The sequence below is a fragment of the Oncorhynchus kisutch genome, linkage group LG4, assembly GCF_002021735.2.
Source record: "Oncorhynchus kisutch isolate 150728-3 linkage group LG4, Okis_V2, whole genome shotgun sequence".
NCBI lineage: Eukaryota > Metazoa > Chordata > Actinopteri > Salmoniformes > Salmonidae > Oncorhynchus > Oncorhynchus kisutch.
In genome coordinates this window covers 75520581-75542328 of record NC_034177.2, presented here as the reverse complement: position 1 = coordinate 75542328, position 21748 = coordinate 75520581, and the positions used below count along the sequence as shown (strand labels likewise).

The 21748-nt window shown below is 38.5% G+C and overlaps 1 protein-coding gene across 1 annotated transcript in view; it reads right to left on the bottom strand.

Annotated features, from left to right (window-relative positions):
- Positions 1 to 18756, bottom strand: part of LOC109888991 (AT-rich interactive domain-containing protein 5B) — a 64707-nt gene extending 45951 nt beyond the window's left edge. The window contains exons 1-3 of the mRNA XM_031823662.1: positions 18690 to 18756; positions 18124 to 18378; positions 11325 to 11559 (exon numbers count right to left, since the gene is read on the bottom strand). Of these exons, the coding sequence (XP_031679522.1) occupies positions 11325 to 11559; positions 18124 to 18378; positions 18690 to 18710 (511 nt within the window). The 5' untranslated portion in view covers positions 18711 to 18756. The remainder of the gene's footprint in view (positions 1 to 11324; positions 11560 to 18123; positions 18379 to 18689) is intronic.
- Between the last annotated feature and the right edge of the window lie 2992 nt (positions 18757 to 21748).

Genomic DNA, 21748 nt, shown 5'->3' with positions numbered 1-21748 from the left:
CGTGCCTAATTTCAAATGTTTTCCCCTCTCTCTGTTCGCTGATTTGTCCTTGCCCAGGGATATTTCTTAGGAACCTGTTTTCAGTTCCTACCGCTTCCACTGGATGTCACCAGTCTTTGGAATTTGGTTGAGGTTATTCCTTTGTGCAATGGAGAAGTAGGCCAACTAGAAACTGGGTACATTTTTGTGAGTTGCGCAAGATGTGAAAAGTGGCGCTGGTTTGTTTTCATTCCTGTATTGAACACAGATTGCCCCGTCTACAATTTGATCAATTATTAACGTTTAAGAATACCTAAAGTTCTATTACAAAAGTAGTTTGAAATATTTTGGCAAAGTTTATAGGCAACTTTTGAAATATTCTGTAGTGACGTTGCGTTTTTTGTAAGCTGTTTTTTTCTGGATCAAACGTGCTTTATAAATGGACATTTTGGATATATATGGACAGAATGAATCGAACAAAAGGACCAATTGTGATGTTTATGGGACGTAAAAAGAAGCTCGTCAAAGGTAATGCATGTTTTATATTTTATTTCAGCGTTTTGTGTAGCGCCTGCAGGGTTGAAATAAGCTAACCCCTTTGTTTACTGCTGGGGCTATCATCAGATAATAGCTTCTTATGCTTTCATCACTACACTACACTGCAGTACACAGATCCTATAGCCTCATTTTATTTTACCTTTATTTAACTAGGCAAGTCAGTTAAGAACAAATTCTTATTTTCAATGACGGCCTAGGAACAGTGGGTTAACTGCCTTGTTCAGGGGCAGAATGACAGATTTTTACCTTGTCAGCTCGGGGATTTGATCTTGCAACGTTTAAGTTACAGGTCCAATGCTCTAACCGCTAGGCTACCTGCCATCCCAATCAATAAGCATATCATGCAATTGTGTGACAGGAAAAACAATATATTTTATAGTGGTGAAATATACTAGTATTGAGCCCAAACAAGTACTGTTAGCCTTGAAAGAATAATATATACCCATAATATATACCCATAATATATACCCATTTGTCCATCTAAGCATAAAAATCCACCATGTATGCAACCTTCGTACAGAAGAGTAAGGTTGAGTTGGTCAAATTGGTAGACCAGTACAATGGAAACTTTACACACATAGAAATTAAACACTAATTGACCATCCTCTCTCTCCCTACTCCTCTCTTTCACTCTGAATACAGTATAAGTACAGACTGAATATGTTGAATAATCCCTGGATGGCATTTCTTTGCACATATCCAGCCAGAGGTGTAATCCATAATGAGGTTTTGAATGTAGCATTCTATAGTAGCACCTACTCAAACATTCCACAATATAACAATGAGACTTTTCATATGAAGTACCTGAACTAGGTTCTGGGCGATATGGAGAATAATTCATCATAGTTATCAATATTATTGACTGTTGATGATAATAATTTATATGAAATATGATCTGAATATAAAATTAGCATTTCTATTGAACAAGGATTGGTGGCACACCTTGCTCCAATTTGATGTCCACAGCCCAGCCCTATTAGATACCATAGTCCAATACAGGTACCTTTCACAGACAACAGAGCCAGATAACTACACATTAATAATACTTCAAAAGGCAGGCAATGAAAGCCCCCATCCTCAAACACACACAGCACAGATGTGTGTTTCTGTGGTCGTATGCAATTACTGCTTGGTGGCACATGGTTTGTTTCCAAATGTCAAGGATTCTATTTGAACTAGCCAACTATGGAACCTGGCAATCTCCTGAGGGCCCTCCCAGCATTCTTTTGATTATATTCAATTTGGGGAAGAAGCCATGGGGGATTTACTGTATAGTAGGACTAAGTGTGTGTGTGTGTTGGTTCTTCTAACATTGTGGGGACCTAAAATTCCCAAAGGTCCCCACAAAGATAGTAAAACAAGAGAAATTCTCCCTCGTGGGGACATTTCCCATGTCCCCATCAGGACAGAGGCTATTGTAAGCTTAGGGGTTAGGTTTAGGGTTAGGGTGACAATTAAGGTTAGAATTAGGGTTAGGATAAGGGGTTAGTGGTTAGGTTTAGGGTTAGGGTTAGGAGTTATGTTTATGGTTTGGGTTAAGGTTAGGGTAAGGGTTATGTTTAGGGGAAAATGGGATTTTGAAAGGAAATTCATTTTAGGTACCGACGAAGATAGAAGAAGAAAACGTGTGGTGTGTGCAAGAGAGTGTGTGTGTGTAATGCAATGTAATGGTATATAATGTAATATAATGGTATATAATGTAATGGTAAATAATGGAATGGTATATAATGGAATGGAATGGTATGTACACACTTAATGTCCCTTTGTTCATCAAATCTGATCTTTTCAAATAAAGGATCTTTACATACAAATTTGAATTGGCTGGGGCCTTAGCTCTGTCACTAGAGAGTTGAAAGACGGAGAGAAAGAACATTATGCTGTTTCTCTTTCTCTCTCTTTACTAAAGCAGCTGGTTTTGACAAGCAGCCTTTAGTGTAGGACCTAGAGGCCCTTCTGTGATGATTAAACTACCATGTAACGTGTGTGTGTGTATGTATGTATGTATGTATGTATGTATGTATGTATATATATATATATTTTTAAATATATTTTTTATGCATCGTCAAGTCATCTCAAAGCTAACATACACAACAGGGTTGTATCATCAGCATAAACACAATGTGACAGGATGTCATCATAACCATTCACAAGACGGTTCATTACTATTCATAACCGAGGACATATAAGAGTGTATTACAAAATATGCTATTCAACCGTAATTATACAGCAGATGGATTATAGTGCCTGCATAAGCAAGTACAGAACTCCAATTCCAAGACAACTCAAGGTCAAGGTCGGTGATTCTGGGATATAGGCCTACTATTTATAATACTGCTGCTTCCTGCATCACCATTACTCTGAACAACCATAGGCAATGAGAGCTTTTTTGCTTTCCACTTCTCCGGTCAATGCTAGCAACCCTTTCAAACCTACTTCTGGGTTTCCTTCAACAGAGGTTACATGATGAAGAGTAAAGGAACATCTATTTTCCAACACAGACTCCAAAAAAATGTTTTATGCTAGGCAACAGCCCAATTTATTAACGAAATTGGTGTTGTATGGCTTACATTTCAAACAAGCTTAAAATCGTTACACCAGGGGGAAAAACTATTTCAAAGTTCTGTTCACTGAGGCAAAAATGCTGAAAAACATTATTCTCATACTATCTTTCAGTCACTAAGTCCTAAATCACTCACTCGGCTGAAATTTGCTGTTGTCAACATTTCCACATCATCTAACCAGACAAGGAATTTACTGGAGCCTAGTCTTATGAGCCAATAGCGACACATTGATATCTGTTCTTACAGTAGGTACCGCACGGATATCAAAACAAAATGTAAAGCTTATCAAAGTACAGGGAATAAACTAGGGAAACTGGACAAGGAGACTATTTTGTATTCTCTCCCCATCCACTGCCTTTTTTTGCTGTTCAGCTCTGTATTGATTTCAGAGGTTGCCCTGTTTCCATTTACCCAAGACTCCTTTCATAATGTATAACACCTCTCTGATTCATCCGCCTCTCTTTCCTGCAGCATCTACGGTTTTCATATAAAGGACGTGACACAGAGAGCTATATGCAGGCTGGCTCTCAAGCTGTTTGTCTTTATTGAACCAAAAAAGCATGGCATCTGCCAGTAATAAATATTGGACGGAATGCAAAAAGACAATCATATTTCAGTAACGACTAGCTTCTCCTCCCTAGGGAGATTTTCTTTTATCCCTTCATATTCATGACGCATAATGTAGCTACCATGATTCAATGGGCTCCAATCAAGTATTGACTCGCCTCTTCACAACAACCCATAATATCAGTTGCATCAAAACATTTCCTGGTTTAGATCAGCCTTAAGATAACTATTAGTCGCCGTTATATTCACAAGGCATATCTGTAAAGCCTTCAAAGGGAATGGTATTCTCACAAAAGGGCACAAACGCCCAGAGGAAATGTTCTATTAAAACTGTATGAAGGAAGGACAGCAGAGGGCTGCTCTCTCTGCAAGTTGGTTCCTGTTCTTAATTATCTAATGGCACTAAAGTGCCTCTTTCTGTTCTATTTTTTGGGGGGATTGGGGGGAGGGGAGGGTGTCCCGAAACAAAAAAGAAACGTTTATATAATTTTCACCTCAATTTATTCAAGTGTGCTGCGCAAGAATTTAGGCCAGCTATATGCGTACAGAAAAAAAACGCAGCACAATTGCTCTGAACACTTCTTAATTTGGTTCCAGATGTTCTCACAGTTTGCATTGAAAAATTGCAATAAACGACATTTTCAAAAACATACCCCCATTTCAAATGGTTTAGAAAAAAAACAAGAGCACTTTCCCCGAGTTGATTTATGTGATTCTATTACATTAAACATTCCTTCCCCTAAGCGGGCTCTGCTCCCTAGCAACAAGCGCTAGCAGCTCTAATGTCATTGGCATGGGGCCAGTGTAAGCTGTCTGTGTTATTGATTGCTAGATTGAAAAGTTTGCATTTAATAGGCTCTGTAATACATGATAAAATTATTCAGAGCTCCTTGTGCCAAATTGGTTCCTTTGACTATCAAAGACTATGGCGGTTACAAACAAGGCAGCATCCCAATGTTCCAGAGGTCTTTTAAGCCTGAACCAAATTATAGCTTCAACCCTGCATCACCACAATCATACTCCAAACATGAGACCCATAATTGTATATACCAGCGAGGTATTACTGGTAGGAACAAGAAAGTCGACTTAGACAAGCAGAAACAAAGATTTTACAGAACTGACAGTCAATAGCTATTGTCTGTGGTAAACAGGCCTCAACATTGCACCTTGTTCTTTGTTTTATTCATCCAGAGAGATTAATGGCTCTGTTTGCCTTTCCCAATCTAGATACTGCACTGTTGCGCTACTCCTCATTCACAAATTATTAACAGTGGCCAGGCTGTTACATAGAAAACCTTGCCCAAAGGAGATTTCCAGTGTAAATGACTAGTTCTGAGGATGAAAAGAAGGTCAGGGGAAATCTGAGGCATTTAATTCCACTATTTCTATGTCTAAATCTAAAGGCCTTTTCTCCCAGAAGATAATATACAATCTCTTCTGATGGACCGACCTTTCCATTTGTCACGCGGCGTTGTTCGACACAAACTCAATTGAGCAGCTGTGATCTTGGATCATAAAGATTATGACTGAGTTCCTGGCCTGTACATTCTCTGTGCATTCTGGAATAAAATGGATGTGATGTTTCCTTTAAATGTACCTTTAATGGGACACAGAGTTCCCACTTTAGTTGAGGTTTACATGGGAAGGGTAGAAAAGTATTCATCTGAAGATTGGGAATTGGGTCAGAGGGAATTACATGTCATTCCTGACAAAACTTGCTGTGTATATTTCCTCAAAGCCCCCCATTGTAAATCATGGCAGACCACTGAGGGGATACAGACATAGAAAGGAACATGATTTAATATGTTTCAGTTAAGGACAGAAAGGAAAGGGGAGAAAACAACAGGCTATTCAGGACATGCATGTTTCCCATTCTAAGGACTATAATGAGAGAGGACTGGGTGGGGGCTGTCACTCAACAGAGCCCATTGTGAATTCCTGTCATTATGTAAGAACCTCTCATGTCAGCAGATCTGTACAGGGAAGCTTAAAATAAACAGTAAATAGGCTAAGCCAACTGGACCTATTTAAATAATTACATCCAGTACAATGAACAATTTACATGGATTAATGTAAGAACAACTACTGGAACATTTATTTCTACTAACGGAATAATGACATTAGCGCCATATTGATGAAACAGGTTTTTTTGTACCCCAAAAACCTTGAAGCGTTACATTTTAAAATATCCTATTAGGCCGTCTGTTCATATTGATGTGTAACACAACGCACAAATAAAACTGACAAACTTCCTCAAAAGATCCACTATCTATGCCTCAAAGAAACTGTTAACTTTTTAATGAGTTTTCACAAACATGACTGGGGGAAATGGTGGAGAGTAACAGAGCTGCTGAATAATACGGATTTACCAAGTGGCCAACACACAAAGGACGGAAATGAAATAACTGCCAGGACAACAGGACGGAAAACAGTCTATGAACTAGCCCTGTGCCTTTCTTTGTTCTCATGGGGAGAAGTATCATACTTTTTAAGAAACAACAAAACATTTCTCAAACTGTCCAAAAGTACTTCCCGAATTGGGTGATATTTTCCTCATGCAAATGTAACACTTGTATGCGAAAACTAACCGTGCCATTTAAAATATGCACATTATTCAAGACGATGTACGAATACTGCAACTTGTGATTTATGTTGAAACTTTTTTAAGCAATGTCAGTGGAAAGGCAATAATTTAACCTGAGTTTGACAGCCCTAATAACCCCCCACTGACAACAATGACATTGTTCCTATGCAGTGAATATGAATGGTAACGCTGTTTTTGCAGTATGGGTTGCCCGCAGTGCAGATCTGATTGAATTCCAGGCTGTAACTGTAATGTGCACAAAAAGACTGCAACTGGAGCAGCTTGAAATGCATTCATAACACAGATGGACTAATATATGTTCTCATGAAATATTCAAGGACATTATGGTGGGATGATTGGCTGGCAATAAAAACTAAAGGGTAAGGCATACTGACTCAACAAGCCTTGGCAACCTATCTAATAAAAGCCACATTGTTTATTCGCAAGCAAAATGAATGCCCCCAGGTTGAAATTAATAATGTCACTATGATGGCTTTAAGAGAAGGGTATGTGTGTGGGTGGGTGTCTGAGTATTTGGGTCTGTCTGTGCGTCCATGTTGATGTCTATTTTTATAGTTTTTTTCTGTTCAACTTTAACAAAACTAATCCAATCAAGGCAACCAGATTAGGGAATATTTTAATGGAATAATGCTCCCTCTATGTCACTAGCATAGCGTGTGAGTGTTATACTAGCTGTTTGGGATGCCTTTTATGTTCTAGGAGAGGTCACATCAATAACAAGTCTGTTGTTTCAGAGCCAGTTAATGGACAGACAAAACCCTTCACTTCCTCTGTGAGGTCACCCCTGGGATCCAAACTCATTGTTTAACAATCCACCAGCAAAGCCTCTCACCCCCTGGAGCACACAGGCAAAAAAACAGCTGGAAATTACACAAATATTATCTGACATTTTGAAAGGACTAAATTACTAAACCGTTTTTGCCATCGGAATCCAAATTTGATTACAAAGCACATGCCTGCTAGGACGTGTTTTTCTGGCCCATTCAAATTCCAGGCATGCTCAAACGCTCCCCACATCTAATAGATTTTTCCACCCCGCCACACAATTTACTGCTTACACGTTTAGAATTTTTTGGCTTCCGGCCAAACTTCAGTCAAGGGAATTAATGATATGAGCAGATCAGTGAGGGAAAAACAGCTTGTGATTCTCTCTCCAACAGGTCTGAAAATAATGAAGAGAACATGCCCATAAACCAAAACCCATTGCTATCAGAGTCACACAATCAATAGAACACTCCATTGAATTACTTCAAAAGCTTTGGATAGTTCCAAGAATTAGTTTGAGGAAATTGCATAGGGGAGAGAAAATGACAAAGGGAGCGTACAGCAGCTATCGGATTAATACACAGTTGAATGAAGAATATGCTTTACAACAAGACATTATTTCATTTCAAATCCATGCCTTTGTCTATCGGATCACAAAATAGTTTTCATGGTCAGTTTTCTACCATAGTATAATAGAAAAGCAACATCAACTACAATCATATGTATATTGCCAGGATAACTCAACCCAGTGAAAGAAATCTGTTTTCTATTCTCTTTATCATTCTGTGGGTCTGTGTCAGCATAAATAATTTGGTGAACTCTGAAAGATGCTGCGAAGGTTATAATCCATCGACTGCGTCAATTTAAAATATTCCACTGAAACATTTTCTGAAGATTGCCAGTGGCTGCATCTGGACAGACATAAATAATGTATAATGCGTTATGCACTGGATTCATTATATTTCTATGGGGCACCTGTGAAACATACCATATTCATTCTAGTAGGAATGTATATGTTGGCACAGTGTTGTTAACTAGAAAGCAGCATGGTTTAATTTGCTTCCTGTAAATCATTTCATCATCGACCTCCAGCTAGGTGAGAAGTAAGAGAGGGGGGTAGAGAGAGTCAAAAATGTGACCTTGCACAATCCCTGTCATCATGTCACAGCACAAATCTTGCTGGGGGAAGGAGCGGCAGTTGTGAATGATGAATCATGACTAATGATCCACACATGTTCTCTCTTTCTTCTTGCTCTCTATCTCTCTCTCTCGAAAGCAAGTCTAAAAAGCAGTAGAGATGTTCTTTGTGCTATATTCCTATGCTTCCCGTTCTTAAGTTTGGTTTTTGCCGTCTTTTACTTTCGGTTTTGTACACCAGCTTCAAACAGCTGAAAATGCTATATTTTTGTTTATGGAAAATATATTTCACAGCAGTTGAGATGGTACTATGATGCTCTACACCTACACTTTACTTGCTTTATTTGTCACAGAAACTGAAATTAGGAGAACTATTAGATTTTTTTCAACCAGGAAATGGTAGGAACATACAATAGATGGCTTGATGCAGATATTGATGTCACAGTTATATACTGTATGTAAAAAGCTCTAATGTAAAAAGACAACATTTAAAGCCATATGTCTTTTGCCAGATGTCCTTTACGGTAGAGAGCCCATATCACATTATTCTTGTAACAACACATTGAGGTTGCTCCTATGTCTATCTTCCATAGAAAATAGGTCTTGATCAGATAGAACACAGGTGGTCCGTTCAACACCAGATTCTTACAATTCTTACAATCTCTGTATTCCTCACTGTATTACACAACATCTCTCCGTTTCCTGTCCAGTCCACTGGAATAGAACAACACATTTCGACCGGCCAAAAATTGGGACAGTTCTATTAGGGATGGATGGAAATGAATGTCAACTTTCCCTGCTAAAGCGGCATGGTGGAATTGGTTTATTTACAGCTGCAGGTCCAGATAAGTGTAATATTGCTCAGCACTCTAGAATGTGGAGAGCCTTGAAAACAGTTCATTCTTCCTCAAGATGGCACTTGAATTATAACAGCAATCTCAACTCGCTTCACACTGTTAAAAATCACTGGTCGATGCGGCACTATAGCTAGCAGGCAAGGCAAGGGCACTCTTTCTCTAATTAATGACAGTGGAGACCTCTGTATCCCTATCCTCTGTGAACAGAGCATGTAGCTTAGTTGCTATAATATCACATCATATAATTCACATAAAGAACAATAGCACTGTGATCCTGCTATTCATGACACATTTGTAGAGAGCATTTTTTATGCTTTCCATGCACTGTACTTCTCATTGGCTGTCTGCCAGGAAACATTAGGAAACACTCACGTAAAAAAATGCCTCCCTTAATAACAATAGCACACTGTACTACCCTTTAATGCACAATTGATTTATATGTAACCTCTGGCAGTATCCTGTTTTTTTATGAATAAATGGCTCAGATATTCAAGATCCAGAGAGGACATCCTCGTGTTTATAACAACAATTAGCTAACAGATCATTAATGTTATGAGTAGAACTGAGAAGGCAGGAAAGCTCTTCCCGACAATAAGAAACTCATTGGGTTATAAATGATCGTTTCCCAAAAATTTGAATAATGATTCAGAAGCTCTAACAAAACCTACAAGGAAAGCGTCAGGACACTCAATGAACACTTGCAATATCTCTTTAATTCATATTTAATTTCAATCATCAGTTCATCACAGCTATATTGCTATCCAAACCAAAGCTCATTGGAATAGCGTGTCCTTGTTGAATGATCCCTCTCTTATCGTTAGAGAGACAACGGCAAGCTGGCAGGGGTGGGAACACATGCCACAGGGCTAGGGCTGCTGGTGCCCTGCCAGGGGAGTTCTGCTGACAAGGCACATTCAGCAGGCAGCCAGGGAGATACTCCACTGGAGGGACAAGTGCATTTACACACAGCCTGATGGAGTCATTAACGGCCACATCACTCATTAGCATCATACAGCCACAGAGAATATTAGAAGGTGACGAGACTGACTGACATCAAATAAATCTATACAGCTGTTTTTATCCCTCCGTTATTTCCTGTTATGACTAATACACAAACACTACACACACACACACACACATATACATAGAGAAGCACTGACACACATGCATACACACGCACACACTGACACACACTCGCGCACACACACTATTGATTCCTCATGTCGTAGAACGACAAAGCGGCCATTATTGATTCTCCAATCCACTTTCTCTTTAGAATCTAACAATATAGAGTGTATTCAAGGGCAATATAACACTCAAAGGCAAAACCAAGCAAGCTCTCCAGCTACTAAAGGATTTATGAATCATCCACAACCCCCAAACAATAACAACTATCAATAACACATTCTGAAGGGGCCTTTTCTCTATTTTGTTGCTTGTTTCAGTCATTCTCTAGTCAAATGTTTTTTTGGTAATGGAAAAATTATTTATTGCAAAACATTACAGCAGTATCTCTAGAAAGTGCCAAGAATATGGTGATGATGTTGGGCCCAATCCCAAATTGATACAACTATGTGTGACTATACCTTATATCTTGTATTGATGTCAATGGGAGATTTTTGCAAAAAAGTTGAAGTTATCTGTAGTCAGTATTCTGTTAACTACGAATAAAAAGAGAAACCCAAATAGAAAAATATGAAATTGGAGTTAGAGAATGCTGTATGTGTCATTAACATTCTATGACAATGTTGCTGCTTCACTATCATCTGAAGGGGGGGAAACATAGTTATTCAAAGGGAATATTAAGTCCTTCACATTTCTTTTGTTAAATAAACCCTTTTTTATATCAGCAAGGCTTAGCATGACTCATCAGCCTCCTTCAAATATTGTGATTCATGTTATTTTCACTGCAGCAGTGAAATACCACAATGCAGCTATCAAATACCTCAACGACATTAACGGTACAAATTAAGGATGCCAGAGGTTTGAGGTAATTATACGGGAATGTACATGCAATTATAACAGTAACATGAGCAAAAATAAATGCATAATGAAAAATGTTTGATTGGTCATAAATGTGTTAGTGCATTCATGTGGTTCTAACAGTGATGTGTAATCCAAACTGGTAACTATTTTATACAAAGCCTTCATCTATAAGAGGCTTATAAGTATTAACAAATAGTTAAAATTTCATGTATAACTGAAATGTTATGGTCAGAATTCTAGTACTTATTCTGACTACTCATAGACAGACAAACAAAATAGCTTGAGAGACAGGAAAGCAGTTGCCCTCACCCAATTGAGCCCTCTCCCTTTGGATGTCTCTGAAGTTGAGGCCGCTGGTGAAGGTGCTCTCCCTGTATCTGTGGAGGGCATCTCTGCGCCCATTGGCACCCAGCTCCCTCAGGACAGAGGGCTTCAGAGGCGCTGCCCGCAGTCCGTGGGACCATCCCGAAAACTCTGGGACTGTCCACTTCACCAGGTCTTCCAACCGAACAATCACCTTCTCTGACACAGCAATGACCTCGTGCTATAAGACAGACGAGAGAAGGAGGGCAGGGAGTGTGAGGTCAGGAGGGAAAACAATTACAGGGATATGTCAATTCATAACACCATCTTAAGACTATTATACGAGTTACTATTAAAGATGGGGCCATACAGGATCTTAATTTGAGCCAGGAACCAGGAGCCAGGAAAATAATCTTGCAGCAACAGGAATGTGAATTATCATTATATTATAATTCATTGACTTTTTTGTAGGTGTTGATACATTTTTAAAAAGGGAAAATCAAGTCTGAAATTTAAAAGTGGAAATTACAAAGCCTTTTGAAACCTCTAATACACTACAAGTTGTACATCTCCTGTGATCAAATTAAGATCCTACATCTGCAGCTTGCCATGGTAACCAGGGTGAACTTTTCTAAGCAACCTTTTGTTCAAATGTAATACTCTAGAGAGTCTACAACCCTTGAACAAGTTGTGTTCCTGGTTCTTTCAACCCTTTGAGGCAAACTAAAATAACTTTTTTGATCTATCCCTTTTGAGGAATTGCAACTCCAATGGAAAAATTGTGGCATAGAAATGTTGAAATGTGGTTCCATTTTTAGGAGTAATGGGCTTGTTATCCGGCCGGAGTGGTAGGAGATTGTTATTAAGCTGCAGAATCTGGAGGACAGATGTGTCCATCTGGAGAAACACGCTTTTTAACGTTTACCTTGCAACAGTCTGTACACCTCTCCCCTGAAGCAACCTTTAAAGGGATAGTTCAGGATTTTGGCAAGGAAGCCCTTTGTCTACTTATCCAGAGTCAGATGATCTTTTGGATACCATTTTTATGTATCTGCGTCCAGTATGAAGGAAGTTAGAGGCAGTTTCGCGAGCCAATCATAACTAGCGGTAGCGTAATGACTGGAAGTCTACTGTATTTCCCAAAGATTTTCTGTCATTGCACTAATGATTGTTAGCAATTGCGCTAACGCTAGTTAGCAACTTCATTCAAACTACACGCAGAGACATAAAAATGGTATCCACAAGTTCATCTGACTCAGATAAAGGACCTCATTGCCAAAATCCCGAACTATCCCTTTAAGCATTCACACGCACACACACACATACAGTGACTTTATTACGTTTCATACAGAGTCAATTTTCACAATGCCAGTTCCACACCGCTAGCAAAACTGAGTTAATCAAAAACAAAGCTGTAAATAAGAAAAGCTGTGATGGTTAGCTTCTTATATCTGTGTCTTCTTAGTAAACGCAAACATAAACATGGTTATATAAACTCTATAATGTGCTGTCAAGTGGTGGTGGTTGGTTGGTGGTTGAAACTGTTTGCTGGCATCATGACTGTCTTCTTTTTAAAAGGAAGACATTTAAATAACATTGAACTCCATTTAAGTACCAATCAACAGCAGACAGTAGAAATTGTTAAGCAGTGATGCCTGCAGCCAAAAACATCCTCTGGAATTCTTCTTGTGCTTTGATACAGTTGACTAAGTAAACATACTAAACTGGTAACTCATAGGAGTATACATTATATTTAATACTACGTTACTCAGAAGATTTCACAATGGATTTTCAAAAGTTAACATCTTAGGTCTTGAATGAGTGTCTTCATAACATACCGTATAGCAACGGTTCCCAAACTTTTCTGGCCCGCGACCCCATTTTGATATTTTAAAAAGTCTGCAACCCAACCAGGTAAAAGTAAGTTATGTAATCAACGGCCAATATTTACTTTGGGCTATGACAGTCTATTACAAATCAGTCTGACAGGATTTTTGACAGGATTTCAACATGAAGACGATATGGTTTGAAGTGACTGAAATACACCAGAAAGGTATTAGGAAGTTCAGAAGATCATCAGGCAAAAATGAATGATCTGTGTAGAAGTCTGATGGTCTGATTTAGTGCCTGGTCTTGTCCACTCGGTTCTAACGGCTTGTGGGCATACTAGAGGGGGAAAGTATGTACATACGTGAGAGTCTTATCTTTCAGTGAAGGGGTCATAATATTTTGTAGCTTAAACCATTCAAAAGATAGAGCCACATTTGTAGGAAGAAAACAGAAACCGCTCTGTTTATTACAACCACATCTAGCAGCTACCGTTCTATGAACCAAGCGCAAAATGTATCTTGAAACCCCACTTTCAAATCAAGCGACCTCTAGTTTAGGAAACCCTGCTGTATAGTTTCCTCACAGAAAGAAACATTTAAACTGCATGTTTCCCAAACATCATTCAATTGTATGTGACGTGTGGGTGTCAAACTATCCTGTTTTGTGATGCGTTTTACTTGAATGCAACAGGTGATTGTCATTCAACAGCTGTCATGACATTATATTATGAGTTCAAAAACACAACACCCATTTAAATGCAGTGAAACACCCACACTGAGTTACCATAAAGAGTTAAGGTCCTGATAGTGGAAGGAAGTGGAAGATAAAACCACCAAGCTGCATATAGGTCAGAGGTCTCTGTAGGCTACCAATGGGAAGATGTGACACTTCAAATAAAACAATTCACAAGAGAGGTTGTTGCTATATAATTTTTGCAGACTGCAAATAAAGGTTGATATTGTGACTAGGCTTACAACAATCTTAGTGGTTTATGGAGCAATAATATTACAATGTGATTTATTACAGGTTCATGATAGTACAGCAAATAGGACAGCAGATATGACCCCTTTTTTTAAACTTTTACAACAAATAATGCATGAGGGCTTATATAACATGTATGGAATGTCAACTGTGTAATTGATAGAAAGGTGTGCTTTTATGACTTAAGATTCAACAATTGTGCTATGATTTCATGATCTCTAAATGTCCATAAAATCCATATTATTCCATATCATTCTGTGAAAAGAGCACCACAGTACTTGAACAGTAAGGGACATTCCTAAATGTCACCATTGTAGGGCAAAGCGGTACATTTGTTGGACAGGCCTTTCAGTTACGAGTCAGAGTCTCACAGTCAGCCCCTGTCATGCTGCGAAGGTTTCAGTCTGGTGGCTCAGGGGGTCAACCCAGGAATTCCTTGGGCCAAAAGGAGATTAGTAATTGAGTAATGGACATGGTGACATGAACAATGCTCTTTGGTGCACTAGGCTGAGAGAGTGAAACGCAATATGAGTTCATTATCTTTTCTCCTCAACACTGACCTTGGATACAGTGACAAAAACGAAACTCAACCACGTAAAAATTAGCACAGGAGAGGCTAGGGTCTGATGTATTCTACTGAAACTATTTTAAAATAGAACTTGGTTAAATAGTTGTTATATGTTGTCACAATATATATGCCTGCAAGATATTGGCGGTCTGATTTCTGCCATAAACTATAAGCAGCTACTATGTTGTTTTGTACAGTGTGCAATTTCAAAAATACTTTAAACACACACAGAACTGAATACTATTTGACTTATTTTGACTGTGGGGTGTATAACCACAGACTAAATCATATTAGGCTGAAGCAGTGCTATGAGCATTCACTAAAGAATAAAAATATGCTAAGTACATTCTCTGGAAACAGCTCATCTGTGGTTTCAGTCCTCTAAGGTTATAATGATCCACTATAGCTTGGGGCTTTAGAGTCATGCATTATGGGAAATATGTTTGATGTTAAAGTGGTTTGTCAATGACAAGGTGTAAACCAACCCAAAGAGCACCAATTCTTCATGTGTTGAGGGAAAAAACACTGTATATCATTACATATATCACAGAATAGCGGCATATAAGAACACATTTATGTGTATGGAAATAACATAAACCAAAATTGTGTTTTTTTTTTACTTTGAAGGGCATGACATTCAGTTTAAATTACATTTTAAATTATCCCCAGTACTGCCCTAAAAACTTGACAATAATTTACATGTATTTTCAAAACGCAAAAGGAATTCACTTGAGGGCAACGTTTCTGACTTAATGGCTTGTTCTGCAGTGGGGGTATAGTTTTCACCCACCCAAGCCTAAATTACTGACATTGTTGGGTGAATAGGGTGATTTGGTATCATGCTCACTGACTATTAAGCTATTGGTTGTATATATGGACTACCAGATAACATAACTGAACAAAAACATTCCTATGGCTAGAATTACTTTTGCAAACATACACCCTCCAGGAAAATCAGAGTAGAAGAAAATAAACAACATATAATCTGATTTCCCTATTTACAGGTCCCCAGCACTCAAACACCACAAGCATGGATTTTTGCCATAAACCAAAGCTGATTCTGGACAGATGCCACCATTTATTTCTACTGCAATCAATACAACTGCTGCAGTCACTGCTCTCATACCTCACTGCTTTGTCATTTACAGAAATAGAGTGGCAAACAAGAAGTGACATCACAGATAATAACAAATTATTAGTGTATGAACAGAAAATACCAGACTACTTGCCAATTGTCTATTGCTACAATGGGTACCTTAAGCAGGACACCAATCAGGCCCAAGCAATTAGCTGTAGCAGCATTGAAATGGTTGTAGCAGTAAGTGTTATCTAAAAAAGCTCTCTTGAAACATGAGCCAAAAAAAGACAGCGTATTGAGCCAACATGTACCGGAGGGGGGCGTTGAGGGTAAGACTTAATACTGTGTCACTGCTTTGCAAGAAGCGGTTCTCAGACCACAGAATGCAGAGACGCAAATAGAGGTTGTATCATAATGGGTGCGCCACATAACACAATGCCTTTATACATAGCATGCGGTCAGTCTTTATGGTGGAGTAGAAGGGTTGTCAGCGAAAGCAAAATGAGCACAGTAGGACATGGGTTTCTCTTGTCCCTGCCTACACTGGGAGGGGCAAAGAGCATACAAATACCCAGGCCTGAGGGGAAATGACATAATATGGTGAGCATTGAACTCAAGAAGGGATATCCAGAGAGATTTATAACCTCCTTTTATCCCACTGAGAAAATGACTTGTTATTGTATTCATGACATGAACACATTTGTGCTGTAGATAAGTAGTCTTACACGTACCCATTAGTCAGAGGCTATAACTACCACGTATATCTTACAAACTGAAAGCTGTCTCGGGCTAAGCAGATTTGCATATTAGGGCAGTCATAAAATAAAGATCATTAAGTGACTGGTAATAACTGCAGACAGTTACTTGTTTGAGTGAAATTCCAATGTAATCTTTATAGGGCAATTTGCTGAGAACATCAAGTTTAAAATCACATTTAAGGGGGTCGTTGGCATCAACATCACACTTTTAGATGTCACCGTATGTTGTGTCATACTCTACTTCAGCTCTGCTCTAGGCTATTGCTATAACTATCCATTTCCAACTGCCAACACTCTAGAGTCACTCCGTCCTTTGATCTTGGAAGGAGTCAAATAATATTGTCCAGATATCCAATTGTGTGTGATGTTACCACTTTGCAATGCAAATCAGGCTTCTCAAGGGGTGGGGCTGACTTCTCCCTTATTGCACAAGTGTGTTTCTTAATGATGGACTGTGCATGCACTCAAAGTATTTACAAAGTCATTACATTGTGTTAAAGGCTAATGCAAAGTAAGGATTTGGATGATTCTAGTTGAGTGAAGAAAATAAAAGGTTTCAATGACATGTATTCATAGCAGTGTCCACTATAAGGAAATATGATAGCTACTGTATTACACAAGAGGACCATCAGCAGGGAAAAGTCCGTTTCTATGTTTGCATTGCTAATCAAATACAAACTAGGCTTTGTCCTTCCTAAATGACAAATGCAACCGCTGGCATATTTCATATGACCTCAAAATCAAGTAAGAGCATCGTGAAATGTGTTTCGGTAGAATTGCCTATTTGGGTAGGCTACAGTAGCATATAGCAAATGTTTGATTGTTTTATATACCCCACAATAAATTAATGTACAAAACCAAGATGTGTCGCTCTATGCGGTTATGAAATGTGATACAGGCGTCATATTTAGCCACTTAACAAAATACCTCAGTTAATCATATTGCCAATGGCAACATATCAGACTACAGTAAATGTTGTTTTATAACGCTTTGTCATTTCGACCTGTCCTAATCTCTGGATAAAATGGCAGAACGTTTGAGCTGACAACAATATCATATTGTTAGGAATGCGAATGATTTCATGGAAATTATGCAAATTTAGAACAAGTCAGACGTGCTAGCACTCGTCTTCAATAGGTTGTGTGCGCTTAGTCAGCAGCCATTCATATGATATGATGAAAGATTATATTTATGGTGTTGTTGAATCGAGGCGTTTTGATCTCATATGCTTTACCATTTCGCAATTTCAGTCAATATCACCGTTTGACACGCATCATTAAGAAATAAAATGACATAGCCTACGCGCTGGACTTGTAGGGGATTTTTCTTCCCCTAAATACAATTAACCTTATACAGCACACGAGCGTTATTACGCACAGCTGGATACGGTTGAACTGCACATTCAGCAGTTGACACAATGAGGAACAAATAGGCTAAGCAGTCAATAACACTGTAATAGACAGACACATTATGCAGTTTGCGATGGATCAATGTGGGTATCACATAATGCATGCACGTTATACAACGAATGACCAAAGAATGCAGAAAATGCCACATCGATGTATCAACAGAATGTTTGAAGGTTATTACCTCTCCATGACTAACTGTCCTTCCCAAGAGAGTATCTTCGGGTAAGAAATAAAGTTTTGAGCTTGATAAAAGTTGCTTAGTAGTTCTTTCCTCCCACAACAGCTGTAGCTCCGCTATGCAAATTGGATCCCCGGGTTTACATCTTACGAAGAAAAAGTCTCCGAGGGACAGAATCCTTGGTTTACCGTCCCGGTGAAATTTAAAAGCCTTGTAGAATATATATGGTCCGTGTAAACCGCAAGACGAGCCTACCCACTGTGGAGAAAATAGCAATAAGCAACTTAATGAATGAGTTATTCATATTAAAAAATGTGGAAACATTGAATGGGACGACATGCGCAATGACTATGGCTTGACAAATCATTAAATTACGCACAAAATACCACCTGCATCTGATTTTAGGACTGATTTAGAACCATGTAACTATATATTTACTTATTCTAATATGATGTAAAAACAACAAAAACACCAAAGAATTGTAAATGAGCTGCAAACACAAAGGTTTGTCCTCAAATTGATAATATCATGCGAAAATAGAATATGTTGGTGTATGATTATAATGTTACCTTGAGTGAGTTAGGCTCCATCTCGACGTTCTGAATTGATTAAACTCAACACGCTCTCCAAACTTGTTGGCTTGAATGGATTGCCGAAGGTCCTGCAAGAACCCTGTATTTATTTTAAGTTTAAAAGCTCTTTGTGGGTAATATTAAACACTTACAAAAATATTTAGTTGCTCCGCAATTACCAAATGAATGGCTTTTGTTGCTGTGCATACATTAAGCTAATAAGAATCAACATTAGATATTATTGTGCCCATAAATCGTCCCTTTTCAATCAGGAAAACCACATATGTCCATTAATATCATTTGAATTCGACAAAAATAACTATGAGATTAACACTGCATCAGTCTGATAATTTCTCAATAGTGTACTTAAGTTATGTGCAATGGAAAAAGATTGTGTTACCTTATAATTTTTAAGAAATCTATTTGAATGTCTATCTCTTCCAGGACCTGTGTAAAGATCGTTTGTATGAAAGAACATTTCTCACAGTAATGATACAAGGGCGCTCGCTCTGGATTCCTCAAAGAAACACTCTGAACTAGTTAAAAAAGCTATCAAACGTTTTCTCAAAGGTAGTCTAATGTGGGAACAAAGTCGTTCGGTTGTGCTCTCGAACGAAGTAGCCTATAAATAATAAGTGACAAGTGTTCAAAGACAAATTTGGCCGAGTTGGTAAATCCTAGCGTCACGAGTGCCTACGGACATTTATGAAGCATGCCATTATACTGAAATAACAAGCATAGCCTCTCTTATTAGGTTACAGGCTGTGCATAGACTATAGGCTAATCTCAATTGTGCTGTGGACCGATATGCAATAATCGATTAGGAGGACTATTATTATTTGAAATGTGAGACTTGTAAAACATGCCTGATATTTTTCTACGGTTTTAAAATCAGTTGAACCTTTAAACCGAGAACTGTGTAGGGGAGAGACCGGGGGTAACAATTTTGGGATTCATGTCTTACACTGAGGTAGATATTTCCTACGATTTGTGCAAGTTTCATACAAATGTAGCTAAAGGCACTCATACTAGAACCGTTTGTTAATTAACACGATTGTCAATGGTGATTTGACTTAAGATCATGAGAAGTGGTTATTGCTGATTGAATGGGTCATTCATTCATCGACTCCAGCTGCCAACTGTTTTTTCATTCGTTATCCACCCTTGCCCCCCCCACCCACCCCTCTCCGGGAATAAGATCAGAGCAACAGCGACATATGACATCGGCTATTTTTAAGCGCAGTTTTATGCAGTAAACTCTTTGAAATTATGGAGGCAGGGCGTATTGATCCCATTCCAGTTATCAGCATTACTTTTGTCCTTCTCAGAAATGGACTGATTTGGGGAAAGTGACTTAAAGCTTTTAGTCAGTGAGTGGATAAAAAAGACACCAGCAGATAAAATGACTGACAGTATGCAGTCCTACTTGTACTGTTGTTGACCCACAATTACATTGTTCCCGTGACACAAAATTCATTTTTTTAAGTGTTGCTGTTAATTAGACAATAATAAACATGTTTATGACTACTTTTGATTTCAATGAAAGTTTGCAACTTCTCTGGGAAGACATAATGTGAGTTTTTTGCAGTATGTTTTTACTACAGTGTAGGTTTAGATTGAATCATGCCCTCAGTCTCACTATTCACTATTATCTTTCCTGAATCTCCAACCCATTTAAAGGACAAAATCAATGGACCTTTATTAACGACAGAGGACATAATGAAGTTCCTGGTCAATCAATGAGACTACTTTGCCCCTTATCTAGTAATTGAATGTGCCTGTTGTCAATAGAGATGACTCAACAGTGATCACCACAGTGTAAGACAAATTCCCAGTTTGATTTGCTTTGTAATGAAATTAGTCATAAATGTAAATCTTTAATCACAGTAGTTATGAATAATGACTTGAGAGGCAAGATACATTGAAGGGTACAATGCTGCCTTATAACACTTTTACTAATAGGATACATTCCAATCCTATTGTATTCACACTGCCCAGGGGTGGCATAGCGTTTAAGACAATCCCCGATCCGACTAGGTGTAAAATCTTTCGATGTACCCTTTAGCAAGGCACATAACCCTAATTGCTTCTGTAAGTCGCCCTGGATAAGAACATCTGCTAAATGTTTTAAAAAATTGTAACATAACACTAATGGTTATAGAGACTAATTGAATTGTGGAATCACCATTAGAGACATTGACTTTTGGACATTTCTACCATGCTGGCAGAACATATGATAGCAATCATACTGTATACACAGTGCATTCAGAAAGTATTCAGATCCCTTGACATTTTCCACATTTTGTTACAATACAGCCTTATTCTAAAAAAATAAAAATAAATTAAATCCTCATCAATCAACACACAATACCCCATAATGACAAAGCGAAAACAGGTTCTTAGACATTTTTGCAAATGTATTAAAAATGCTAAACATAAGTATTCAGACCCTTTGCTATGAGACTCGAAATTGAGCTCAGGTGCATCCTGTTTCAATTTATCATCCTTGAGATGTTTCTACAACTTTATTGAAGTCCACCTGTGGTAAATTCAATTGATTGGAGATGATCTGGAAAGGCACACACCTGTCTATATAAGGTCCCACAGTTGACAGTGAATGTCAGAGCAAAATCCATGTCATGAGGTCGAAAGAATTGTCTGTAGAGACAGGATTGTGTCGAGGCACAGATTTGGGAAAGGGTACCAAAAACAAACTGTAGCATTGAAGGTCCCCAAGAACACAGTGGCCTCCATTGTATTTCCATGTCTTTGAGTGGTCTAGCCAGAGCCCGGACTTGAACCCGATCGAACATCTCTGGAGAGACCTGAAAATAGCTGTGCAGCGACGACCCCCATCCAACCTGATAGAGCTTGAGAGGATATTCAGAGAAGAATGGGAGAAACTCCCCATATACAGGTGTGCCAAGCTTTGAGCGTCATACCCAAGAAGGCTTCGAAGCTGTAATCTCATCCACAGTACTGAGTAAAGGGTCTGAATACTTATGTAAATGTGATATTTCCATTTTTTTTGTGCAAAATTTCTAAAAATCAGTTTT